The 27,579-nt window shown below is 35.8% G+C and overlaps 1 protein-coding gene across 3 annotated transcripts in view; it reads left to right on the forward strand.

Annotated features, from left to right (window-relative positions):
• The window catches only part of lrrk2 (leucine-rich repeat kinase 2), a 35,072-nt gene extending 8,449 nt beyond the window's left edge, over positions 1–26,623 (forward strand). For 2 of the 3 annotated variants that reach the window (XM_059027188.1, XM_059027190.1), the window contains 41 exons: positions 456–585; positions 1,649–1,773; positions 2,500–2,636; positions 3,805–3,949; positions 4,290–4,429; positions 4,991–5,119; positions 5,222–5,392; positions 5,483–5,744; positions 5,829–5,999; positions 6,177–6,289; positions 6,497–6,569; positions 6,801–6,991; positions 7,429–7,679; positions 8,031–8,179; positions 8,629–8,722; positions 9,126–9,312; positions 9,440–9,621; positions 9,931–10,154; positions 10,276–10,403; positions 10,671–10,889; positions 11,179–11,380; positions 11,934–12,022; positions 12,195–12,382; positions 12,483–12,637; positions 13,048–13,194; positions 14,265–14,456; positions 14,676–14,822; positions 14,919–15,031; positions 15,549–15,739; positions 16,076–16,236; positions 16,525–16,695; positions 16,968–17,068; positions 17,640–17,834; positions 18,292–18,485; positions 18,996–19,068; positions 19,273–19,457; positions 20,403–20,555; positions 21,011–21,219; positions 21,784–21,864; positions 25,051–25,174; positions 26,161–26,623. In XM_059027188.1, the coding sequence (XP_058883171.1) occupies positions 456–585; positions 1,649–1,773; positions 2,500–2,636; positions 3,805–3,949; positions 4,290–4,429; positions 4,991–5,119; positions 5,222–5,392; positions 5,483–5,744; positions 5,829–5,999; positions 6,177–6,289; positions 6,497–6,569; positions 6,801–6,991; positions 7,429–7,679; positions 8,031–8,179; positions 8,629–8,722; positions 9,126–9,312; positions 9,440–9,621; positions 9,931–10,154; positions 10,276–10,403; positions 10,671–10,889; positions 11,179–11,380; positions 11,934–12,022; positions 12,195–12,382; positions 12,483–12,637; positions 13,048–13,194; positions 14,265–14,456; positions 14,676–14,822; positions 14,919–15,031; positions 15,549–15,739; positions 16,076–16,236; positions 16,525–16,695; positions 16,968–17,068; positions 17,640–17,834; positions 18,292–18,485; positions 18,996–19,068; positions 19,273–19,457; positions 20,403–20,555; positions 21,011–21,219; positions 21,784–21,864; positions 25,051–25,172 (6,290 nt within the window). In that variant the 3' untranslated portion in view covers positions 25,173–25,174; positions 26,161–26,623. The remainder of the gene's footprint in view (positions 1–455; positions 586–1,648; positions 1,774–2,499; positions 2,637–3,804; positions 3,950–4,289; positions 4,430–4,990; positions 5,120–5,221; positions 5,393–5,482; positions 5,745–5,828; positions 6,000–6,176; positions 6,290–6,496; positions 6,570–6,800; positions 6,992–7,428; positions 7,680–8,030; positions 8,180–8,628; positions 8,723–9,125; positions 9,313–9,439; positions 9,622–9,930; positions 10,155–10,275; positions 10,404–10,670; positions 10,890–11,178; positions 11,381–11,933; positions 12,023–12,194; positions 12,383–12,482; positions 12,638–13,047; positions 13,195–14,264; positions 14,457–14,675; positions 14,823–14,918; positions 15,032–15,548; positions 15,740–16,075; positions 16,237–16,524; positions 16,696–16,967; positions 17,069–17,639; positions 17,835–18,291; positions 18,486–18,995; positions 19,069–19,272; positions 19,458–20,402; positions 20,556–21,010; positions 21,220–21,783; positions 21,865–25,050; positions 25,175–26,160) is intronic. The other variant, XM_059027189.1, reaches the window with a different exon arrangement.
• Positions 26,624–27,579: the final 956 nt, after the last annotated feature.

A 27,579-nucleotide genomic window follows, 5' to 3' on the forward strand; every position in this document is an offset into this window, starting at 1 on the left:
TCATTGCAGTCAGATCATGTGACCTGGAAAGGTACCAGGAAGCAGCATTTTTTTCTGTAACATTGCATGTGAAATATTAACACCTAGAAAAACCATCAGCACAATACATAGCTTTAACTGTCATTATTTTTTTTTACATTCCCCTTATCATTTAATGTTTGCAATCATTCTGAGTGGTTCTGGGTTCTCTTGCTTCAATATTGAATTATTATATTTTTCTATACATCTCCCTTTGCCTGATTTGGAGCTTGCATTGCACAGCCTTCCTTATTCCATGTAAGTCATCTCTGCCATCCCCACCTAATTCACATATAAAAAGAGAGTTGAAAGGTCATATTATCATATGATTCGAATGTTCAGTGCAGGTACATCTATAAAACATTAACTGATGAGCAGTTAGTGTTGCAAAAATGATTTGGGTAGTTTGATAACCATTAACTTGTTGTATTCTACAGTTAAAATAAGAGCACTTCTACTGTCAAATGGGATACACATTAACATCATAGAGCTGATGAAGAAACACTCAGACTCTCCTGATGTTGCTGAAAGTGCATGTAGGCTGCTTTATAAACTTTTCCAGGGAAGGTAAGTATTGTGCTTAGGTAATTTACTGTTGGACGTTTACCAGTTGGTTTCGTATGGTGATTGTAGAATCTACGCTTGAGATTTGCTTATTAAATTTGTCTGCAAGCAAAGTTAAAAAATTAGGATCAAGCAATATTTTTCTGTAAGGTACCATATTATTATATGTTTCCATGGTAACACCAATTCAGTTTTAGCAGCTAGCCTGCAGGAGAACCTGTACAATCATTCTAGTCCCAAAACAAATCCTTTTATACAATTTTTTAAAGGGCAACTCTAACTTGTTAAACTGGTGTAATATTTTAAGAAGCAAGTTCTTGGTCAAGAAAACAGAGTAATGGTTGGAGCTTACATGTATGAAAACCATACAGATAGGCTCACGAATTGCAGTGCTTCAGAAACAGTCCTGTAGTCCAGTTAACATTTGGTAACAAACAGTTTTGTTTTAAAGTGTTAGTGAACAGGCTGTAGGGTTTAAAACACAATGCAGTACTTTCCCTAGCTTTCTGCTTTGTTGTACATATTCCTGCAATATCTTTTATGAACATAATCCCAATTGTTTTGATATTTGCATTAACACATTCCTGGTCTTAAATTAGTTTTGACTACTTATTTTCATTTTACGTCTTATGCATCGGGTCTTTCCATCAAAATGTGTTCTGAATTCACATGATGTTAGGCAAAGGTTAAAATAATCGTCAATATAGTGGTAGAACAGAAATAACACATTACATATTACTAGCATCAGTATTTCAACTGCTTCCCCTTTTTAAGTTAAATATAGTAATTCTTAAATATAATGTTCTTAAATTAAAGTACATAGGGCAGGGCATTGCTGTTTAATTTAGAAGGTTATATCCTTATTTGAAGATGATATTAAGCTCTATTTTAGTTTGAGATATTCCAAAAGCATATATTCTTGTTTTTTTTTTTAATTTGTATGGTTTTTCAATTTAGGAACAAAACACAATAATCTACAAGAAAGTTAATGTTGCACACCCACAATCTTGTTTACTTTTGTATTCTTCATGTTTGTTATTTTTTGTTAATTCATGTTTCTTTTTAGTTTGGTGAGTCTTGATGTTGTGACAATGGCTATGGCTGAGATCTTAAGTGCTATGAAAATACATAACTGTGTCCCTTCTGTACAACTTGAGGCGCTTAGAGCCAGTTTACTGTTTGTCAGTCCTGGTAAGTGTTGGTAAAGTATGCCTTAATTGTGAAGTCTTATGGTCCTATTTTAAATAACGTGCCAAGACACATTTTTAGAACAGTATAAATTAGAAAGAAAATAGCTAGCGCTATAGTATATACTGCTCTTTCTGGTTTTTTTTTGTTGTTTTTTTTAAAAGTTTGAAGTATTTCATGTTTTTATCATCTTGTTTTAGTGAATCCTGTTTCGATAAGTATTTCATTTTTATATTACAGTAAGCCTTCGTGTATCCGCCTGTCACATATCTGCCCAAATCATTTATATGCCATAATCAAGCTCTTCAGCAACGTTAGTGTCACGTGAGCTGTTCAGTGTGTTGACTTGATATGTAAATAAATCCTGTTCGCCTGCGGGGTGTATCAACTTCAACCTCCGTCTCGATCTCCTGCCTGTCACTCAGCAGTGAATGCATGTACCCACACGGAAGACGGGTACTCTGTCACAAGCATTAGTACCCTGTATCTTTCTAAACAAGGGATTTAGGGGAGCTGGTATTTAAGTGGATTAATTTGTCCTACTTTTTACATATATGTCCTCACTCTGGTCCCATCGCAGTCGGATATTTGACGGACTACTGTATATGGAATTCTTTTTGGCTGAAAATGTTCACATTAAATGGATCAAGCAAAAGGCTTTTCAAGATGTTGTCTTTATTCTAGATATTATTCTTTAAAATGTACAACTCTTGATTTTGTTTGCTGTAGGCATGAACCAGAAAGGACAAGAGACTGCCCCATGCACAGTGGAGGATCCTGATGCAGTAGATGTGACTCCAAAAGTTATTAAAAATCAGTGCGTGTTAGAAGGTGCTCACACTCTGGTCCTTGAATCTTTGAACAAGGTGGGTATTCATACAACTATTACAATACCGTGTAACATATACAACACACTTTGCATGTAACAATTATCGAGTTTAAGCATACACGTCTCGTCTGTTATTTCTGTATTTTTTGTATTATCAGTTTTTTAATACTTTCTCTTTGTTTAAAAAGGTATTGGATAGTACACTTTTTGCCATTATTTACTAAAAACATGTAGGAAGCCCCAAGAGACATTGATATCTTACTTCCGTTAACGTTGTGCAAATCCTATAAACTTAAATTTTTAAAAGCATATTTGAGTTTACTTTGGCGGAGTTTACATGTATGTTCTAATTTAACTCTAGACAGTTTGCTTGAGCCAAAGAAGAAATGACCCTATCCCTCTTGCGGTTTACATGGGCTCCGTATATTTTACTCGACAAGAGCAGCTGTCAACGCGACGTCATGCAAATGAAGGGGAAAGGACAGAGCTCACATGCAAATTAGCCATGCGCACAGGTCTCGTGCTGTTTCGCATGGAAATGCCAGAAAAGGTGGTTTACATGCCCAGCGAACATTAACACGAGATAATCCCATCATGAAATCTATGGTTGTGTGCCATGTGACATCTTGTTTTAAACAGTTTAAAGGCGCAATGTTAAATTGGTGTAATAAAGCTGTGGTTTGTAAATGCCTTGTGTCTGATCGTTTAATAGTTTGTTTTACCGATCTTACCCAAATTGTTTTTCATGTCATTGGTGGGGTAGCCTGTAATTAGCAGTGAATATAATTTGAAATACTTTATCTACCGTTTCATTAATTGAAGATACAATTAGATAATTAACTCTGAGGTGTATAAAATGCAGCTGTCCAACCAGGTATTGCAGATCACCATGGCTGAAAACTGGCGGAGATGTTGGATTATAGAGATCTGTGCCACCACACCTTCCATGTATACTACCTAGGCTGTCTGGATTGGAAGCAGTGGACATTATCATGTGAAATGCGGGTTTCCATGTGAAAATGGGGTTTACCCTATCCCTCTCTGGCTGTTTTTTTTGGCCACAAACCTGATTCTCACAAGTTTTCCTCCCAAACGTGCACGCGCATCGCTACTTCACGCGTCAATAACAACACAATGTAAACTCAGCCTTTGTTACTCATTAACAATTGGTAAAACTACAGTAAGTTGCTTTGTTTCATTTGCAGTTTATTGGAAGCCCAGCCATTCAAGAATATGGGTTACGTGTACTTTGTTCACTCAGTGACTGTTCAGGTGCATTGGAGCTTATGTCTCAGCAGGGAGCAGTAGATACAATTCTTCACACACTACAAATGTATCCAGATGGAAAAGGTAGGCATAAGGTAGAGTGTAACCAGTTGAAGATCCACCTTCAAGGTGCCCAGCATTAATAAAATGTTGTTAACATATATCTGCTGGGTTTATCAGTACCGACATTCAGGACAATGCTTCGAATGAATGATCTGTTACCAAAACACTACATTACAAGTGTAACTATTTTGTTGAGAACCTCCCGGTATTTTAAAATGGGTATCTAATATACAGTTCTTACTGGGGAATAAATTTCTAGTAAGCATCCATATATTGATTACAGAAGCCAGAGTTACTGCTGTATTGGCCATCATAATAAAATGGAATAATATTTTTGTGTGTTTTTTTTTTTTTTTTTTAGAAATTCACCTGCTGAGTCTAAATTTACTAGGCCGCCTTATTCCAAAAAAGAAACGGTCTGCAGCAACTGTTACTATTTTGGCATCTATTTTAGTTAAAGCCTTACTCCGATTCAAAGAGGTTTTGGACATGCAGATACTGGTAGGTGTTCAATTTGTCATGTCATCGTGACATTTACAAGTACTGCTTAAAGTGTTACAGAAGTCCCTGCAGTGTTAACAAACACATTACTTTACCTTTGTGTATCCAGTGCTGTCCATATCGCAGCAAATCTTTTCCCAACATATTCCTGATTTGTTATTTTTTGTCACACATCATAGGTAAATCAACTAGGGAATTACTTTTTTCAACTTTTAACAGGGAACGTTGGCCAGGAAGAAAATGTTTTCTAAATATCGCATTGTATCCAGTTCATGCTCCCTCCTGCAATAATCATTAGAATACTTGTTCTGCAACACATTCATATATTTAAGTGTAAAAAACTATGTTTAAACATTTGGAAAATAAACGTGATTATAGTATAGTCCTGTGGCATTGCCCCCCAATAATTTTGTTGTTGCCATGACTACCCTTCACAGATTTTTAGTGAGGACCACTGGGCTATAGGATAGTGTTTTCATATTGAACAAAGATGGCTGTCTAAAGATGACACACTTAATTAATTATAAAGGAATGTTATAATGAATGTCATTTATTTTATAGGGATTTCGTGCTGCATTTACTTTGCTTGAAATGTCTCCAAGTGCTGCCGAAGAGCTGGAAAAAGAATCATTTGACAAAGTTATTTTTCAACATATGAACACCTGTCTTTTGGAACAGAGAAATGATGTGGTATTCACTTTATTAACAGTATTTTCTGATAAGTGGCTTCCAATTTGTATGCAGTTTGCACATTGTGTGTTGTGTTTTTTTTTTTTTTTTTTTTTTTTTTAGCTTCAGAAGTTGTGCTGCATGTGCCTTTCAAAAATGGCAGCTGACAGTGATATTAAACACAGGATGCTGGACAAGGCCTGTATAGAAAACGATGTAGTCATGGCTGAATGTTTGATCCTTCTCGGAGCGGATATCAATAAGAAAACAAAGAAGGACTCTTTAATTTATCAGGTAAGTCAGTTTACATGGATTGGTGAAACCAACATTGTAGATCATCTATGTCCGTATTGATTATTTCACCTCCAACTGTTTATTTCCTAGGTGTGCGAGAAAGGCAGTAACCCAGAGTTAGTGGAGTTGCTGTTGAACAATGGAACACATGAGCAGGACATTCGAAAAGCTCTGAGCATCAGCGTAAAGAAACGGGATAGCCTAATCATTAGTTTACTTCTAAGAAAGCTGGGGCTTGATCAGGCAAATAATGCCATCTGCCTAGGTGGTTTTCGTCTGGGTCAAATTGAACCCTGCTGGTTGAGCCCTTTGTTTTCTGAACGCAGGACTTCTAATTTCAGAAGGCCGACAAGTAAGTAAATGTACAGTATGTGATGCTGTTTACTAATTAACGCTAAATGATTCATATCACATTTTTTAAACATACATTTTTTAGGCAAAGGTGTTTCTCTGGCCAGAATGATAATAAGATATCGGATGCGAAAAATCAACTCTGAATCCCAGAAATCAAATTCAGATGAATTGGATGAAACTGATGACTACAGTGTTCTGTCTGAGCCTCCTGAGGATGGAAATGTTTTCAGGAGTGAAGACATTGAAAGTGAAGGCAAGCTCTTTATTACATGCCAATAGCACCACCTACTGATGACTTTCCATAAATGTTTATTTACATAAAAGTTTTGCTTTGCGTTGTTCCTCACCCAAACTGCATGATACAATAAGAGACACAACGTATTAACTTGTAGAATAAGTATTCTTAACAGTATATATGTGCTGTTAACAGGAAGTGATGGTATACTGCATGTGATGAAGAAATCTCAATCTGACACTGCGGCTGAATTGTGTAGAGATTTGTCAGCATTGCAGCAATTGAGACGCAGGCACCCAAGTTCTGAGGTAAGAGAGGGATTTTTTTTCTCGTTTCTAGTTTTGAGTGTGTTAATTATCACCTCAGTAGAACAGATGAGACTTCCATTTCATAGAAACTTTAGTCTTCTTTTGTTAATGACTTCACACTCAATGATGTAAGTTTACAAAATAATTGCTAGCAATAATTGGTAGGATATGCATACATATATGACTTCTTTTTTTTTTTTCCAAAAGGGAGGAAGTGGAGATTCAGGTTCAAATGAGATGCATAAGATAAGATTCTTCAAGGCAGCTGCAAGCCGAAGAAGTAAGCCAAGCCATGAAATGAATTGGACCATACATAGCAGCTGAAAGTGATGGGTTTTATGTTTTTCATCTGTAAATCTGTTGCAGCACTTTCTAAAGGGTTAAGGAGATCTTTAAACTGCACAGTGACTTTTAATTGTAACCACTTATTTCATTGGATTACTTACTGGGAAGGCATGACTGTAACATATTTTGTTGTACTGTCTCTGATGCTGTGTTACTCTCATAACAGTATCAACGGAAAGCCCGTCCTTGTTGGGCATGGACAGGGAGTGCATTAAACTGGTAGATCTTTCTGGGAATGAACTGGAAAACCTCCACGCCATCTGTGGGAAGACCTCAATCAGTAGTCATGTTGAACATGTTGTAAGACTGGAGCTACACCAGAACAGCCTCTCAGAGTTTCCAGGAAGACTGTGTGAGGTATGGGTCATTTTTTTTAAAGATATTTTAATTTGTATTGTTCACATGCATATGTTCAATTAAGCCAAATTCCTAATGAAAATGTACTAAAATAGTCTGATAAATAGCTTGCTCCCAGGATGAATGGCTACAAATAACAGAACATTTCCAATTTTCGTCCTGCACAAATACGGTCCTCCAGGTTTTGCAGGTAACATCATATAATTTAAGACCTGGAAGGAGGTTAACCTAGAGGACCGTAATGTACTGTAAAGCAGTTAATGTTATAAACCACGGGTGCACAGCTCAGGTCCCCAGGATCCAGAGTTAACCTCCTTCCAGGTCTTCATTTGTGCACCGTCATAAACACATCATCTGTGTGTGTGTGTGTGTGTGTGTCTATATATATATATATATATATATATATATATATATATTCTCTTTTTTTTTTTTTTTAGACAATGAGGTGTTTGACACACCTTGACCTGCATAGCAACAGATTCACATCTTTCCCGTCATGTGTGCTGAAAATAAATTCCATTAGCTACCTGAATATCTCAAGAAATGAAATTGGTCCGTCTTTGACTCTGGATCCCGATGTCAGATGTCCAACACTGAAACAGTTTATTGTGTCCTTCAATCATCTATCATCTATCCCAGATCATCTTGGGCAAATTGTGGATAAACTGGAGGAGATCTCACTGGAAGGGTAATGTATACAAATAAAATCTTTATAAAGAGACTTGCTTGTAATGCTAATAATGTTGCTTTTCAGAAATGTTAGTACACAAAGGGCTGTTTTAATGATTTACCACCGTTAAATCAATTAAATATTCCCTGTAGTATTTTGTTACAAATTTCTTCATCAGAGAAGTTTTTTGCTTTAATGAGATGTGTTCTGTATTTTATATTGTGTTTATGTCAGGATTAGACCCTCTATGGGTATTTCCTGGGACAGCTCAGGAGGGCTACTAACTTTGTTGTATAACTAAGACTAGACCTGTACAAAAACTGGGATAATTCAAACATTTAAATCATGTTTTAAAATATTTTTCTTAAGGAATAAAATTACTGAAATCATCTCTCCACTCTGCTTGTCTGAGCTAAGGCTCCTGGACATCAGTAAGAACGACATTTCCACAATTGCTGAGAATTTTCTTTCTCAGTGCCTCAAATTGGAGACTTTCAATGTTTCTTTCAACAAATTGAGTAAGTATAGTGGTGATAATTGAGTTATAATAGTAAAATACCATGTATGCAAGTGCTTAATACTGTAATTACTTTCGGCTGAGGCTGAAAAACGTATTGGGCCACATGTGAACATAAGGTGATATCAAACAGAACTACTGCTTCCATTCTTGTTAAACTGCAATTTACTTTAACGGTTTTTTTTTTGTAATTTGGAATTGCATTTGTATTTACTTTACTAGATGTGACACTCGGGAGCCCCCACCTGTTTACATTTTGCTCTTATATTTTTAAACACTTGAAATACAGTGAAATGCAAAATGTTATTTAAGGATTGCATGTTTCAACACTTTGGTACTGCTGGCTCTATTGATTACCTGCCTTTTTGAGTTTATGCATTTCCTTTAGGATAAAGGTATTACTTGGCTGTTTACTTTGCAGGTAACAATGGTTCCTATTTCCCCCCTCAGGTTCTGTGCCCTATCTGCCATCAAAAATAACTACAATCAAATTTTCTCACAATGAATTTACAAGCATCCCAGATGCTATTCTTCACCTCCCATAGTAAGTTAACATAATTAGTGCCAGTCCTAATGGTCTGGTAGAAAATAAGAGGAATGAAAACATGTTTTATTTCTGGGGTAGAATCTTTTGCAGTTGCAGTATATCACTGGTGGTTCAAGGGAGCACATTCTATGCTTGTGCATGGGGCTTGAACCATTACAGAATACCTCAGCCTGTTCAGGAATTCTTTTTTGGTTCAGGGGAAGTTTTAACTGTATTTGATTCAGTCAGATGGAATTTAATGATCAATAAATATAAAGTGCATGTTTTGATTTCTTTAAAAAATATGTGTGTTCACGCAACATTGTACAGCATTAATATTGACACAACAGTACAGAAATACAAATCTAATTGCATTTTCTCCAATTTGTCTGTAAATTTGTTTACATAATTTCACTTTTAGTTTGCGCTCAGTGGATATGAGAAACAATAAAATCACGGTGCTTCCTGGGCCTTCACAGTGGGAATCTGTTAACTTAAGGGAGCTGATTTTCAGCGACAACCAGATCAGTGTACTGAATCTTAGTGGACCAGTGTACAAATGGGCAAGACTGGAAAAACTGCACCTCTGTAAGAACAGACTGAAAGAGGTAAAAAAAAAAAAAAAAAAAATTCTGTATGTCAGGCAAAAATGCTGCCTTAAAAATGAGGTAATGTACTGAATGGAGAAATTAATATCAGATTCTTTCTTTGAAACATAATTAATTTATTTTGCAGATCCCATCAGAGATTGGGCTGCTGGAAAATCTGACCTCTCTGGATGTCAGCAAAAACTCAGAATTGAGATCCTTCCCTGATGAAATGGGGAAGCTTGAACAGGTCTGGGACCTGCCTTTAGATGAGCTGCAATTAGACTTGGATTTGAAACACATTGGCAGCAAAACCAAGGATATCATAAGGTTAATTTATGTCACTCCAAATCATTTTAAATGAATATCCATAACCTGATTTTCATTGCTGGCTTATCAATGTTTGTCACGTGTTATGTTCTTTTTAAATCTACGCCCCACACTAATATATCAGTATTGCGACTAATATGTAGATTTTAATAATGTGTTGTTAATATCCCCATTTTTTTCAACCTGAGACCTTCATTGATTAATTCGTGCTTATATTAGGTTGCTACCTCTGGTGTAATTGATATGGTATAAAGGCTGCAGACAGATTTTATTGGCTTCAATTGTGTTCATATATTGATCATTTGTCAGATTCCTCCAACAACGTCTAAAGAAGGCGGTTCCATACTATCGGATGAAGCTGATGATAGTGGGGAACACTGGGAGTGGTAAAACTACGTTACTCCAGCAGCTCATGAAACTTAAACGCTCACGGTCCCGAGCTGAAAAGGCTACAGTTGGAATAGATGTAAAGGACTGGAAAATTCAGGAAAAGGGGAAAAATAACATTGTTTTAAATGTCTGGGACTTTTCAGGTATTATAATTCCTTAGTTTAATGTTGCCTTAGTTTAATCAGAATGCACCCCAAAAGACAACACAATTTCAGTGAGCTTGTTTTATTATCAAGGCTAAATTGTCTTCTCTTTTTTTTCAAGGCCGGGAAGAATTTTACTGTTCACACCCTCACTTCATGACACCACGAGCCTTGTATCTTGTTGTTTATGATTTGAGTAAAGGAGCAACTGAAGTCAATTCAATTAAGCCTTGGTTGTTTAACATAAAGGTAAGACCAACATGTCCTGTACTATGCAATTTTACATCACAAGAGCGAAAACAAACTTATAGTACATGATATATGTTACTGTAAATGCAACTAAACAAATACACTTAGAAACAAAGTGAAAACTGTCTAATAAGCATAGGTTTATATCATTCACAAAATAAAGAAAACCTAAAGTTGAGTGGTTATTGATTTTAGTTATATACTGTGTGCTAATACAGAAAAGCAAACCCAACTCTGTGTGTGTGTGTGTGTGTGTTCATATTTTAGGCCAGAGCCTCTTCATCTCCGGTTATACTAGTTGGTACCCATACAGATGTAAGTGAAGAAAAGCACCTTCAGGCATGTACAGCAAAAATCAGAAGCGAGCTTCTGAATCACCATGGCTTCCCTGTTATTCGAGATCATCACCTTGTGACTGCCACAGAGGAGTCGGATTCCATGGGAAAACTTCGGAAAGCCATTGTGAAAGAAATCATGAACTTCAAGGTACACCTGAGTGACCTTGTTGACGTGTAAATCTGCCACTTATTGGTGGACAGTTTGAGTTGCCAGTTAAGAGGATGTGAAGAAAATCAAAGTGGAGTACAGTGCTAGAGGAATTGAAGTAACACAGTCTGTAAAGTTGAAAAAGAATTGAAAAATAATTACAATAGATCTTGGACTGTTAACAAACAGTTACCTAAATAGTTTGTCTAGTCCTTTTGGTCACAACTTTGAAACTGTCACTGTACTTATTTTTGGTTGAAACTTAAATACTATTATTGTTATAATACAGATTCGGGATCAGCCAGTCATGGGTCAGCTGATCCCTGACAGTTACCTGGAACTAGAGAAGAGAGTTCTGCAGGAGCGCAAGAACGTATCCCCAGAATTCCCCGTCATCCGCCAGCAGCGCTTGCTGGAAATCGTGCAGGAGAACCAACTTCTTCTAGTTGAAAGTGAACTTCCCCATGCTGTTCACTTTCTCAATGAGTCTGGTAAATTGTTTTATAGGCTTGTTCCTTGTTTGCAGCACTGTGTTATTGGTCCTTCCCTTGATTTTAAGCTATCCCAAACTTGGCTTGGTATATCATTTTATAAAGGTAAAATTCATTTCAGTGAGTCCAATGGCTGTCACCATCTTTGCATCTTTGTGACTTTGTAGACTAATATAATTAACTGTAGGTGAGCTCATGTTATGGATGCTGCCTAATGTAAACACCAGGAAACATAGTGCATTCTTATTGGTCGCCACCCAGGAGTGACATGCTTTGTAGCCAGTTAAATGCTTTGACCCCCGAAGACACTGCTGAGGTGAAACCAAGGGAGTAAAGCAGTATTAGAGTTCCTGAAAGGCAAGGCAAGCAAACAAATAACTTTCTTTAACCTAGTTGTCATGTTTTAAAAGGAAAATACATTGTTCCTTTCAAAACTCCACATTTGAAACCAATATAGTAAATGTAAATGCATGACAGGTAATTATTTTTTTTAGCTACAATTACTTTAAGATAAAGCTCTCTATGCCCTTGCTGTACCCTGTTTTGTGTCCAGGTGTACTGCTACATTTTGAAGATTCTGCACTTCAGTTAAGAGACCTTTACTTTGTGGATCCCCAGTGGCTGTGTAACATGATGTCGCAGGTATTGACTCAAATGCGCCATCTGAACATCTTTACATTATACATATATTGAAGGCTGTGCTTAAGCAGTACTGTTTATTAATCTGAAAACCATCATTGGGTAATCTGTGTGAAATTTATATAGCGTAAAAAATGTATGATCACCCATTTTCTTTACTTTTTCTTTTTTAAAGATATTAACACTAAAAGGAGGAGGTTTTTCCAAATACCCAAAAGGAATGGTTCAACGTTCAGATGTAGAAAAATGTCTTTTTCACAGTAAAAGCTTCCCGAAGAATTACATACCTCAGTATTTCAAACTCCTTGAAAAGTTTCAGATTGCACTGCCTTTGGGAGAAGAGCAGCTCCTTATTCCTAGCAGGTGATCAGAAAAAAAAAACATCATCACTTTTCAACATTGCTGTTTTAAAACACAATATACATTATCACTGTGGTTTTACTTAGTCATTAATTTTTTCCAGTTTGTCAGACCACAGACCTGTGATTGAACTTCCCCACTGTGAAAATTCTGAAATAATTGTGAGGCTTTATGAGATGCCATACTTTCCAATGGGCTTCTGGTCTAGGCTAATCAACCGACTGTTTGAAGTTTCTACATTCATGCTCTCTGGAAGAGGTATTCGATATAGTAGTACCTTATGTTCGGTTCCCCTTATAGACGTTTATTTTGGTTTACTTAGGCAGAAGCATGGTAAAGCATTGGTATGCTTAAAACATACGAAGAGTAGTGATGTAGAGTAAGTGAAGAAAAAAAAAAACACCTCTAAATTAAATTCAATGAAAAAATTGAGGTTAAAAAAAATCACAAATTTCTGCTGCTGCTGGATATTAAATGGTTATCTTTCTGAATATTTAACAACAGATACCCTGTACTTGTTATACTGTGGCCCAATATATGGGCAATACTGAAAGTAATAATATTTTTTACAACAAATATTTAAAGTTATTGGTCCTCCTATAGGCCATAAAAATGTGTTTATACTTTCTGTAGGCATAACTTTTCTGATAGATCTGTTTCTGCCATAGAAAGAGCCCTTCGTCCCAACAGGATGTACTGGAGACAAGGCATCTACCTCAACTGGTCTCCAGAAGCTTACAGCTTAGTAGAATCAGCCGTTCTGGACAACACACCCGAGAGTTTCCTAAAAGTCACTGTTCCTTGCTCCCAGAAAGGTATTTTGTGAACATCCTGTGTTGTTTTGTTGATATTATAGCAAAACATATATCGATCTGGTCAGCCACAGTGGGAACACTTTTTAAGCCTCGTGCTTTAGCACCAAAATGCAGCTGATCAACAGCTTCAAAAACCGGGGTTGAACATGCTTGTGTTGGACCTTTACTATGAAGACATTGCATATGAGAAGAAAAAAAGACTTGGTTCAGATTGTAAAGTTGTCTGATCAAGAAGTATTCAAGTAAACAGTACAGTAAATGCAGACATCAGTGTGTATTAAAATGCAGTAGTGTTTGTGTTTACTGTAATATGTACAGCAAAACCATGGAAAAAATGTATGTTACTAAAGTTTTTTAATTTATGTTGATAATTCACATGACACCACACAAGTAGCTTGTATAAAAAAAAGAGATTTCTTTACTTCACAAAGCCTTTTTGAAAACTTTAAACAATCGCTTGTCTCTGCTAATATAAACTGAGACTTGTACTCTGTGTCCCTGACAGTTTTTTTTTTGTTGATGTGTCAGGCGAGTTGTATTATGTTTTATGTAACCTGCAAGAATTGACCTGCATGCAAAGCTATTTTGTAAAATGAACGAGAGAGACCGGGGTACAGTGCTACCCTGAGGTACGGCATCTCATATATATTTATGTAAATTAAATATCAGCTACATGACCTTAAACTAATGCAAACTAACTAACTCAATAGAGGAAAAGCAAGGGTATTGTTATGATGACTATTGGCTTGTATTGTTTCATCATCCTTTGGTCAGAGGATATATTCTGCACAGGAAGGCTGGTCCTGATTGACAAACACCAGAAGAAACAGACACAAATGTGAGGAAACGTGTTTTGTAGGATTTGAAACATGATACATATGACGTGTTTAGCCTCTCTATTTTGCATTGGCTATGATGAGAAAGTCTATAAAGAGTGGCTTCTAAAATATATATAATGAGCTGAGGGGTCTACTGATTCTGAAATATGTTTTACAAAAACAGAATGCATTCTTCCCTGTCAAATTTAAACTGCATTTACTTAAACATGGAGATGTGTTACCTTTTTGTAGGGCGTGTTTTGCTGGGGCAGGTTGTGGATCACATTGACAGTCTTTTGGAGGAATGGTTTCCAGGTCTCCTAGCAACAGATGTATGTGGGGATGGTGACACCCTGCTGAAGAAATGGGTTCTGTACAGCTTCGAAGATGGTCAGGAGTGTCAGAGGATATTGCTGGATGAGCTGCTTAGCCAAACAAATGAAGGTTGTTAAATGATGTGCATTCGATGGCTAAAAATAACCGAAAAGAAATGCAACTCTTTAGAAACACGTTTAATCTGTCTGTGATACTAAAGTTGCTAGTTTTAATGTAAAAATGTTGATACAAATATAAAAAGCACACTCTACAATGTGTCTTCATTTGTATTTTATATTGGAAGTTTAGGTGTAATTCTGAATACCTGTCAAATTTCTGTTGATTAAGAATGCCTTTTGGTTAACCCTGAGGATCCAAGGTCTACCATTCCCATATCCCAGATTGCACCAGACCTCGTACTTACTGATCTGCCTGCAAACCTCATTATAAACTGTGACCAACTGGAAATTGACTCATCTCCTGAATATTTACTGGGTAAGAAGAGTATACATACATTTTCTTTTATCTTTTAATTTATAACAATTTTCAATAGGAATTGCACGTACACATGTGCCTCTTCTTTCCCTGCAGGTGAAGGAGGTTTTGGGTCTGTATATCGTGCCGTATATAAAAATGAAGATGTTGCTGTCAAGATTTTCAACAAGCATGCATCAGAAATACATCTACACAGACTACTGAGACAAGTAGGAAATCCCTGTTTAGAATATCCTAGTCTACCACTACGTGGAGTGGTTCTGAGTGATTATTGTGCGAAAAGATACTGCCTAAAGAAATAATTATGTAATTGTAATGCCAGGCTGTCCAGCCTTTGACTGAAAAAATAAAACACTGATCGATGGCCTCTTGAAGAAGTCACAGAAAATCACAAACTTTAAAATTGAACAAAACATTACCAATAAAAAAGATTGTAATAACGGTTGATATGCCTCGCTGGTCCACGTACAATATGTACAGTGGCATTTTCCTGTGGATACCAATTTAATAGGTATAGCTAAACTATTTCTGCTCCAGTTCAGCTTCTTGCACTTTTGAACCCATTTACAGCTTTAGGATATAAAACCTTTACAGCTATAGGATATAAGCCTTTAAATCTAAACTTTTTTTTTTGTTGTTTCATAACAAGACTTGTTGTGCTATAGAGTTTTTTTTTTCCTTTTCAACACTATTCTGACAATACTACTTGTTGGTTCCTTTGCCTAGGAGCTTTCAGTGCTTAGCCACCTGCACCACCCCAGTCTCATCTCCCTGTTGGCAGCAGGAACTCAGCCCCGTATGCTGGTCATGGAACTAGCACTCAAAGGCTCCCTTGACACTCTTTTTGAAAACAAAAAGGGCAGCCTCAATCGAACACTTAAACACAGGATAGCTCTGCATGTGGCGGATGGTTTGAGGTACAGGTGTTGACATGCTTATGTTTCTTTTCTTTTACAAACCTGCTTTTATTTTCTCCAAAGGAATACACGGCTCTTTAGTATTAACATTTAATTATTTATTTTATGAACTCCACACTTAAAGCATTATCCCCCATATTGGCAGTTACACCCAACACAAACCTTTTGTTCTGGGTTTTTAATAGAATTGCCAATACATAATGTATTATTAGACATAGTGGGTCACCTTAGTTTGGAAACATCTATTAAATTAAAGCTTAGCAGCATCAGAAAGCAAAAATCATGTATTTTTCTTTAAGTAAAAATAATATGTTTTATATATTATTTTTTTGGCAGGTATCTACATTCATCTATGATAATATACCGGGATCTAAAGCCACATAACGTCCTCATTTTTAATTTAAAGACTAACTCGGAGATCATTGCAAAAATAGCTGATTATGGCATAGCCCAGTACTGCTGCAGCATGGGGATCAAGACTTCTGAAGGAACACCTGGTAATTAAATTATATATATATATATGTGTGTGTGTGTGTGTGTGTGTGTTTACATTGACAAAAATTGAAAGAATACAGGTTGACCTTGAGATGGTCAATTTCTATACATAAATAATTTGTATTGAATTGTATTGGGTAACATAGAAGAATTAGAAAAACTCTTAGACATTGATGAAGATTTCCTGACCTTTAAATGTTGCTTTAGAATGCTTTTAAAACTACAGTACATTGCTTCAATTTCAGATGACCACTTTTGAAAGTATAACTTTGCTTTGTATTCTCTCATAGGATTTCGTGCTCCTGAAGTTTCTCGTGGAAATGTAATTTATAACCAGCAGGCGGATATCTATTCCTTTGGCTTACTCTTGTATGACATCCTGACCTGCGGGGAACGTATTTTAGATGGAATGCGGTTTCCCTGCGAGTTTGATCAGTTAGCAGTTCAGGGAAAATTACCAGGTAATGTTTACTTATTAAAACACAACACAATGGAGTTTTAAATACAACTTAAAAAAAAAAATGAATTCATGTGAATACCAAAGCAACAGCATCTTTTCTGTATGAATATATATATTAATTTGTTGGCATTATTTTAATGTGTAACCCAAAAATGTTTGCATGCATGTACTAGCAAATTTAAGAAAAGAAGATTGTAGTTTGAAGGACAATGCCTAACGCTGAGTCCACAACAGCCATCCAATTCACTAGGCTAGTAATTTTTATCTTTTCAGATCCGGTGAAACACTATAACTGTTCTCCATGGCCTGGGGTTGAGAAATTGATAAAAGACTGTATGAGAGAGAATCCAGAGGAAAGACCCACGTCAGCTCAGGTAGTTTAAGTACAGATCAGATATTCTTTTAGTTTTTTGTTATTATTATTTATTTCTTAGCAGATGCCCTTATCCAGGGCAACTTACAATTGTTACAAGATATCACATTATTTTTACATACAATTACCCATTTATACAGTTTTTACTGGAGCAATCTAGTACCTTGCTCAAGGGTACAGCAGCAGTGTCCCACACCTGGGATTGAACCAACGACCCTCTGGTCAAGAGTCCAGAGTCCTAACCACTACTCCACACTGCTGCCCTGTCCTGCTTTTTGTCCAGCATCTAAAATAATCAGATGTTTTAAAGTTATGACAAAGGTACACAACCTCAATATAAGCACCACCACTCCATTGTTAATTGAATATATAACTTGCAGTACATGTGTTGCTTTAGAATAATTATGCCTTCATGCATTCACATTTGTAGGTCTGTAATTTGAATCAGTCTTTCATTATGTTGCATAAGAATTTGTCAAGCACAAGTATTCACAGTGCATTTTCATTTGGTCTGTTAGACACCGATATAGAAAACAGTAAAGACTACCTATTCTAAAATGTTTCTTCAACAGATAGTTGACACTCTGAACTCTGCAGAGCTCCTCTGTTTAATGCGCAAAGTCTCCCTGCCCAGCAGTTTGACAGCAGAATGCATTGCGGCCTCCAGTCTTACATGCAGTAGGCCGGGGGTGTGGATTGGCAGTGGCAGCAAGCAAAAGGGACAGATCTCATTTGTGGATTTAGCTACAGGAAGGGATGAAGTTCAGGTAGAATTAAATGAAACCTGTGTCTTTCACATTTCCTCTATTGTTACCAAAGTTTATTTTAAAAGTATTTATTATATTGCAAAACTTCTGCTTTTACATTTGGGTGGTTTTTCTAACTGCCAGTCTTTACATTGATGACAGCACAATTTTGATTCATTTATTTTCCAAGTGATCACATCAAGCTGGCAGCATTAGATACAAGTTTATATAGAGATGCAAAAATTAAAAGCTGCGCATTGATTGGAATCTGGTTCGTATAGTAATGGATCAGGGATAGTATGTAAATAAAGTTTTGTGATCAGTATATATATATATATATATATATATATATATATATATATATATATATATACATACATACATAGTTTTAGGGCTTGGTATGTAAATTGTTGAGCGTGTTCTAATATTTAATCAGTAATCTAATGTTATGCATCTTTTTTTGTTTTTTGCTTGAAAGGATATTGATAATAGTCAGGTTTTATGCCTCACTCTTGTCTGTCTGCCGGGGGAAGAGATAAACAGGGTTGTTGCAGGGACGGCATCTGGCAGACTGATCGTTATGAGCACAGAGGACACAACATCTAGACACCAGCTGCAAAAACTGACAGACTCTATCACCACTTTATTCTTCCATTCATATCCAAAACATAGGTAAGTATTACAAAAAAGACACTAATTTAGTTAATCAAGAGGTGGACTTTGTGCCGCATTATTTGGCATTAGTCTTCTGTTTTTTCTTTTGATTTTTTTTTTCAGTTTCATAGGATGATGATTTCAGACTTCCCTTCTAAACTTACCCATGGTTTTCATGGTGACCATGTGCTTCACTGTATTAACCCATTCAGGAAGTAGCTCTCTTCCTTTTGCAGCCAAGTTAGAAAATAACAGGTGTTATAAAAGCACTTGAGAAATGTATTGGGTTCAGACAAGATACTTGACTCAAATTTGAAAGGCAAGCATGCAAACAGAAAGAGCAATAGCACCAAAACAACCCTGATTGATTGCATGCTTTACAGAAATGCAAAATTCAGCCTTTGGAAGCTGTGGGATGCACTCAGTTTACAACAATTTAAGGTGTCCACGCCAATAGTTGCAATATGTTTGGTTAGAAAATGTTTGTTATGAGCCTGTTTTTGTTTATTTGTTTTGTTTTTTCTTCAGCAGGGAGAATAATTTTCTGTTAGCAGGGACAGCTGATGGAATGCTAGCTATCTTTGAACATTCAGTAATCAAGGTAAATCTTTTGTGCCTTTTTTAAAAAAAGTAAAAGATGATGCCTGAATATATAGTTGCATTCTCTATGTACAATATACGTTTATGAAGGATTTTGTACAACACCTTATTTTATGTGTTAAGTGCTCTATTATAATGACATTCTAGTAGTTTCTCGCACCATATATAATATTGCAGATTTTTTAAAACTTCCTTTTCTCATCAGTGTGACGAAGGAAAGCCTCAGAAGATGGTGCATATTGGGAACATCAACACTCCCTTAATGGGTCTGAGTGAGTCTGCATACGCCCAAGATAAAAATACAATCTGGGCAGCTTGTGGCTCAAAGGTTGTGTCATTTACAAATGAATTTGACATTTGGAAAACCATAGACACCAAGCCAAATTACCAGTGAGTTTACAGTTATATCAAGTATTTCTGAAATCATATTTAATTTTATTGATTCATTTTTTATTAAATGTAGTACCAGGAAAGCCCCATTAAGGAAAACATTGGAAACCAAAGTCCATACCACACATCCCGAGCAGTTAACTGCATCTAATAATTCCAATTGTTAAACATATTTAACTTTTACCAGCTATTTTCCCTATGTATAAAAAATATCAAATTTCTGTGAAACTTACCTTGTGTATCATGGACTTAAAAGAAGGATAGATAGATGAGTCTTAATATACGTTAGACCAAAGTGGTTTGACAGGTGGGCTCCTATTCATTTGGATCAGTGGTGAGACTGTCCGAACACATTGCTTTGCAAAATAGCTTCTTACCTCGTATGATTAACTCCACGCACAAAGTGAACTCCCGGTCTCCGTGTTGCTTGGGTCAGGAGAAATAAACCAATCTCTCACCGAAAGATAATTGTAATATAATACATTTTTTGCGCCAAAGTCAGTTTCCCTCATCTAGAAAACCCCAGTGTCATTATCCAATGATATTTAAGAAAATAAAGACAGTAAAGGAAAAAAGGGGAAGGAAGGTGGGATATAGGTGTGTGGAGTTAATCCTCCTACAAAGAGACCATATTATAGGTAATCTTTGTATTCTCATATGATGAACTCCACACACAAAGTGAACTATACCAAGAGGGTGTAAGACAAAAAGGGTGGTATGTTAAATGGAAGTCCCAGATTAACACAGTGAGAACAGGAGTTCTCATCCTACGAAGAAAGCATATTACAGGTATTCTTCGTCAGTGTGTGCTGGAGTCTTACAGTTGATCTAGATACACCTCTGATCTGAAAATAGGCGTGCTTGTACTTTTTATTTTAATGAAAACCTACACTGATTACCGATAAATGCTATTCTGAAAATCACAAAGCAGTTTTGTTTTTCCAGGGTCCTGCAAAGATCTTGCAGTGAAGCAAACATAATAAGCCTTGCAGTTGATAAATACATCTACTTAACAAAGAAAGACAGCCACATTGTTGAAGTATGGGACAAGAAGACTGAAAAAATGTTTGAGCTCATTGATTGTTGTCGTTTGTTCAAGTAAGAATATGGTTCGGTATAAGCAATTAACCAGTTTTAGGTAGCTTGCCAAAAGGGAGTAACTACTAAACAATATGTGGTTTTTGATACTGTTTGTGTTTTGCCTAGATTAAGATATTAAGATAAACCTAGATTAAGATATTGCTTATCAACCCCAGATCACTACAGGAAAAAGTGGTAATGCAGTCAAATGGAAAGTCAGCTGACATTGATCACAAGTAGGCAATAAAAATTAGAATTTGACAAAACAATATACAGAATAACCTCTACCTGTAGAAACACAAGGAAGTGATAATCACATTTTAACTTTATATTTTCCCAATAAAATAGTTCTAAAATAATACATAGTGCATTTTCTGTGCCAACAAGCCTGGAGAACATTGCATTCAATGTTACCAAGAGCTAATCAGGGTTTTTACTAGAAGTTTTTATATAATTTATTCATGTGCACATAGAGATGAAGCAAAGAAAAGAAATAAGAAACTGACAACTGAAGATCTTCGTTTTGCAAGAGTGAAGGCATTGCTGCTTCAGCAGAATACCACTCTATGGATCGGTACATGGGGTGGACTCATAATACTTCTAGATCTGTCTACGCATCAACCAATCCAACTAATCAACAGCTTAAGTGACTCTATCATAAGTATGACAACAGCACAAATTGGTAAGTGGCTTGTATGTTAATCAATACTTTTGGGAGCAAAAATTATTATTTTTAAATCATGATTATTCTTTTTTTGTTTTGTTTTCTTTTATACCATTCTTTCTGACTGCTGCAAAAGTTTTTTTTTTCCTTTTTTTCAGTCCTAGTGACTGATTTAATTACACTATTTATTTTTACAGCATACACGATTGCTTACATGTAGAGTTGTGGTTCAGCACTGAAAAGGCACACATGAGGTGTAGGTGGAGGTTAATAGTTCACAAAGTATTAACAGAAATTGGATTTTTGACTGCTGCACCCTGATACTGCTGATAACCTCTCTGCTGCTGCTAATCAATATTAAGGTTAACATTTGAAAATACTACATTATTTCCTTATTTTGAATAGGAATTATATCAAAAGAAAGCCCTGCTTGTTTAGATTATGGATTGTACAATTAAAGACAACCTCTGACGTATTAAAGTAAAGTATGAAGTTTCTTAATATAATATAGCGCCCACTTTTCGCGAGGGGTGGGTTAGGGGGTGCTGTACTAGGATGACTGAATCTTGCTTTTCTTTTCAGAAAGGGCAAGTCCAAAAAATGTTGTGCTGGTTGTGGCTAAACACTGCAGAACTCGTCATGAACTAGCCAGACTCCAACACGGTAAGACTGACTCAAGAAATGCAAATTATTATTTAAAAAAAAATCATGGTTTCAGATTCCCTGTCTCCTAGCCCCTTGAATCCTTGTTCTTTTCTGAGACTGTCCGCAATCTAATTTGAGACAGGTTGTAAAGGAGGAGAAGACCACATTTCATTTCTGACATAAACAGAATATCCCACTGCATCACCTAGCCCGATTTTAAAAATGTTTCCTCATACTGATTTACAAATAACATAATTATATGATCATTCCCACCCTCTTGTATCGTATGTACTTATTGGCAGCTGGTAATCTTTTTGATAAAAAGAAAGAAAAAGAACATACCAAAAATACAGTTCCGTGTTGGATTCAGTTCAAAAGAGATTAAAAAAAAAAAAAAATGGTTACACCTCAGTAGTCTTGCTCTGGAAAACATTATGAACTTCATTACCTTTTTTTGTTGTTCATCATGAATATAAAGTACAAAAAAAAAAAAAAAAAACTTTACTAAAAAGTCTTAAATCTCAGTTACAAAAGTTAAAAGTAAGGAAGATATATATATATATATATTTTAGACTGCATCTTTAGGACAAAATTGGAACTATTAAAATGCAGATTTTATTTAAAAAAAAAATGGTAGTTTGACATTCAGCTGTGTTTTCTGTGTCCCCACTTAGAGTATTTTACCAAATGTAGGGGTCTATATTATATTATATATTAGGGCTGTCAATTAATCGCAGTTAACTTTGGCGTTTAACGCGCTCATTTCTTTGGAGATTCATTTTTTAACACACGTTAATTGCACTCCTCTGTTTTGACCCTCTTAGCATACCATAATTCATTCCCTGCGGCACCAGTTGGCGTTTGCATAGAAAACACTATGTAACACAATTTTTGTTCCTGGGTAGTAAGTGTTATTTCCTAATTGCTTATGCCTCAAAAGTATAGAAAATGGCTATTATTCCCCACAAACTTTGCTTTTGTGACCAGGACAGTGATATTTTGAAATTTACCTATTTCCAATGAGAAAATGGGCGAATTTGTGTCTTTTCGTTCACATAAAGTCAGAAAAAAGCAACATATGAATCCAAATTAACATGTATTTATACTAAAGTAATACAAAAATGACTACAAAAGATTTAGAAGTGAGTAGTTTTTCGAGATTTACGATTATACTGTAAATCACTTTCACGAATCAGCCCCCAAATGTAGTCTCCCATCATGTTCTCGTTATACTGTCCTTGGTAGCGGCGTTCAAAGTCCAGTATATCCTGGTGGAAGCGCTCGCCTTGCTCCTCCGAGTACGCTCCCATGTTCTCCTTGAATTTATCAAGATGAGCATCAAGGATTTGGACTTTGAGGGACATCCTACAGCCCATTGTGCCGTAGTTCTTCACCAGAGTCTCAACCAGCTCCACATAGTTTTCGGCCTTGTGATTGCCCAGGAAGCCCCGAACCACTGCGACAAAGCTGTTCCAAGCCGCTTTCTCCTTACTAGTGAGCTTCTTGGGGAATTCATTGCACTCCAGGATCTTCTTTATCTGTGGTCCGACGAAGACACCGGCTTTGACCTTTGCCTCAGACAGCTTAGGGAAGAAGTCTTGAAGGTACTTGAAGGCTGCCGACTCCTTATTTAGAGCTCTGAAAAATTGTTTCATAAGGCCCAATTTGATGTGTAGTGGTGGCATCAGTACCTTCCGGGGGTCCACCAGTGGCTCCCACTTGACGTTGTTCCTCCCCACAGAGAACTCGGTCCGCTGTGGCAAGTCCCACCTGTGGTAGTGCGCCTTGGTGTCCCTGCTGTCCCAAAGGCAAAGATAGCAGGGATCTGGAATGTTTTCAAAAATTTGTTATCCGGTGAAATTAATCATAACTGATCATAACTGCATTATGGAGCAAAGTATAATACTATAATAGTATTTACAATTAAGAAGAATATAACTGTTACTCAGTGAATGCTTTGTTTTATTTAGACAATTTTAAGTTATTAATAAAAGAGAATACTTTTTGTTTTTAAACGGTAATGAAAAACATCAGTAAAGGTTACCCTGTTAAAGGAAATTGATAAGAAAATATGCAATATAATTTGAAATGCATTAAGGTGAGTAATAAACTGACTTCATTGTGATTTAGCAGTTGGTTCAAACAATTTAACAGCAAATGCTGGTGTTTTTCTGTATAATTCTGTGTAAATATAAAACTATAAAGAAGGGCAACAATATCTGTCCAGAAATGGAACAACAGGTTTTTTATGCTGAGTTGTTTTTTGGATAAGCCAGCTACAAATAAACAGACCCAAACAAATACATTTTCAAACAGGATTTAAAAGATTCAATTGTGCTCACATTCCTGATATGAATTGGGAGCAAGTTCCAAAGACGAGGGGCATTACAACTAAGTGCCCTGGCTCCGACGGCGTTCAAACTCATTTTAGGGACTGTCAAAAGATTAGCATTTTGTGATCTCAGGGAACTACCAGGGACATATGGGGTCAGCAGAGCTTGAAGATAAGAAGGTCAAAGACCATGTAGGCCTTATAGGTAAGGCCCTGTGTAAATCGCGATTTCACAGGCTGTGCGGAAATCGTGAAATTACCCCAATACCATGATTTTTCAATATTCTTAAGAAATAAAAATAAATGATTTCATAATTATTTGTATTTCATACAAACAAAAATCACATTAACGAAACTGTACAGCTCTGCTATGTGCCTGCGTGTACTATTCACCATGCACACAATGCCGTGCAGTGATTATGTCATGTGACTATATTCAATCTAAGCGGGAAATTAAAATACTACACACTTTAAATAAGAAAATAGATGTCTCTAAAAAGGCTAAAAATGTGTCTGCAGCAGATCACAAAAAAGCAGTATCCAGCAGGATATATTGACCTCAATTGCATTCGATGTATCAATTGGAAAATGAACCCTTTTTTACAAAGAAAAGAAAAACTAACTTTATACTTGCATATGACTATATAAAGGTATGCTACATGAGTAGAACCATAAAGAAGCAGCCGCTTTTGGAGCACACATTTCAATATATGCCCATTTGCTTGGGGATAAAAACTGAAGACTATTACACTGTACCTCAGAGTGGTTTCTATGTGTTACACAACAAATTCCAAATCTGAAGTTTAATCGTCAGAACACTAGTACTGTTTTTAAAACTGCTAATATCTCTTTATTCAAATTCTCTATTTTAGAACAAGAATCTCTTCTGTATGTCTGGAATGGAAATATTTCTCTTGAAGTACAAAACCTACAGAAGCACATCGAGATGAGACGAGAAACAGCAGACAAAATGAAACTGTGTTCTTATGACTGAAGGTACAGTAAATTAAATCTATATTTCTATATGGAATTTATAAATTAAAAAAAAACAAAACAAAAAAAAAACATAAATAAATGTCAGTAAAAACAATCACTATTTTTATAAGGCAGGAATTAGGTGAAGTTAAAATTAAGGCATTTTTCCAAAACAGAAGAGCAGTGGAATTACTTTGGCAAATCAAAATAATTGCTATTGAATTTAAAAAGAAAATTCCAACCAGCTCTCCGGATAAGGTTTTGGGTCATTGAGTAATTTACTTTCCTATTTAAACGCTATGTGCATAAGCTGTATTTTGGGTGAGTACAATGGAACATTGCTTTGAAGCCAGTACATACTTTAATGCTAACTTATATGGTATGAATTAACTGAAGCCTTACATTTTAACTGTAATTTTAATTTGAACTACTGTACAAAAATGTGGTCTTATTTAGTCCTGCCTTAATAATAATAATATTAATAATATTATAGTCCGCGAAGTTGCTGCTCTTGATTTGTAGTTATCTACTGCATTCACCGAGTGTCCTCCCACTAGTATTAGGCTGTTACAATTTTTTTGATTTCTGTAAATTGTTCAGTCTCTTGTGCTCTCCCTTTCCAAGTCAACAGACACGGCCCTACGTTTTTTTTTTTTTTTTTAAACTGTCCCTATACTGCACTAATGCAAATAAAGAAACAATAATATTGTAATCCATATTGATCATCTTGTTATAGCAATATAAAGCATCCTGACTCTCTCCACCGTATTCCTTCGAATTTAAGACGCAGTTTTTAAACCAATTTTTTCTTCTCAAAAATGGCCTTCATCTTAAATTCGAGTACAGTATAGTGATGTGTGTATTAAAATTGCCAACAAAAGAGGTGACTGCCCGAGTACATAAACAGCAGTGTGACTGACTGGCAGTTGAAGGGTTCCTATATCTATATACTATTACTATATCAGTATTTTCCCCTGAATACTGTGTATTTTTTTTATTTTCCACAGTGCAGACTCTATGAAGATCGGACAACACTATAAAATAGTGATACTGTGGTAACTAATTGGTATAATAACCTGGTCATTAACACAGAAGTGATGCTTTAAACGTAGTAAAAGCACTTTTAAAGGGAAATGTGAAACATCATGTACAACTCAATGGTTTTGCTTTGTGTTTATTGCGGTTAAATTATTTAAAGACAATGTTGTAACTTTTTTAGTATTGAAGAAATTGTATCATAAAAACAATGTATTGACATTCAATGTCATACTGTGTAGTGTATGTAAACAAGAAAAATGTATGTTTGTATATTATAAACTTAAAGTACAATTTCATTTTGTATTGTAATAATTATCTGAAAACACTGTTTTTGTGTTCATTCTTGTTTTTAAACACTTGTGAGACAGTATGGATCTGTTCTTTTAAGTCTGAACAATTGAGTAATATATTAAACATGCCCATTTAAGTTTTCCTTAGATCTTGAGTTTCATTTTGTTTACCCTTAAAAGCTAGTAATTTATTGTGGGGTTTGATCAAAACATAATGAGTGATGTTGGCTATTCTATAAAACACTAACATCTAGTCGAAAAAAAACCTCACTAAGTGCATTTTTATTAGGCATTGCAATGCATAATATTATAAAGATGCCACCACTACATAACAACACAACATTCCTATATAAGTCTTAAATAACAACACAACATTCCCCAGTTAAAGCTTTGTAAATAGGGTCCTGTGTAACATGGTACGATAATGTGCAATGCGGTTCCTTAACAGGTATTGTCCAGTAAAAATGTACTCTTTCACTGCCACATTTGTTTAAACCTATAGCAGTGATGCATGTTTATAGATCATTCGATTAGAGATCATTCTCCTTATAATGTACATTATGCCCCCACACCCCCCCACACACACACATGTGTACATTTCTAATGTACAGCAGCTTAAAGCAAAAACATACCACATCAATCTGTCATCTTACCTGATAACTTTACAAGGATATCCTTTTACAGGGTGTTTTTTTGTGTGTTTGTTTTGTAGGTGAATAATGCTAGTGATGGTGCTTGGGTTGTTATTTTTTAAAATGCCAATGTCATTAGTACAGTTCTCAGTTGCTTTATAAGGAAACTATTCTTAAATCCTGTTTTCTGGTAACAGGGTGTCAAACAAATGTCAAACAAAGGAGCTTTAGCGTGGACAGTTTTTTTTACTGGCATTACTATCAAGAGGTAGATTTCAATGAAATCCCTACAATACCCAAACAAAGAGAAATAAACACTGTTCCAGTCACCGGCTTATATTATGTGGATATTTTGTGGATCGTGGTTGAATTGACTGTGGCACACAACCTAGTTATAAAACGCCATGATCTTACAGTGAAGATGTTTCTGAAATGAAATAAGCTGTGGTACCATACACTATACCAA

This window comes from Acipenser ruthenus, chromosome 7 (assembly GCF_902713425.1).
Source record: "Acipenser ruthenus chromosome 7, fAciRut3.2 maternal haplotype, whole genome shotgun sequence".
Lineage (NCBI taxonomy): Eukaryota > Metazoa > Chordata > Actinopteri > Acipenseriformes > Acipenseridae > Acipenser > Acipenser ruthenus.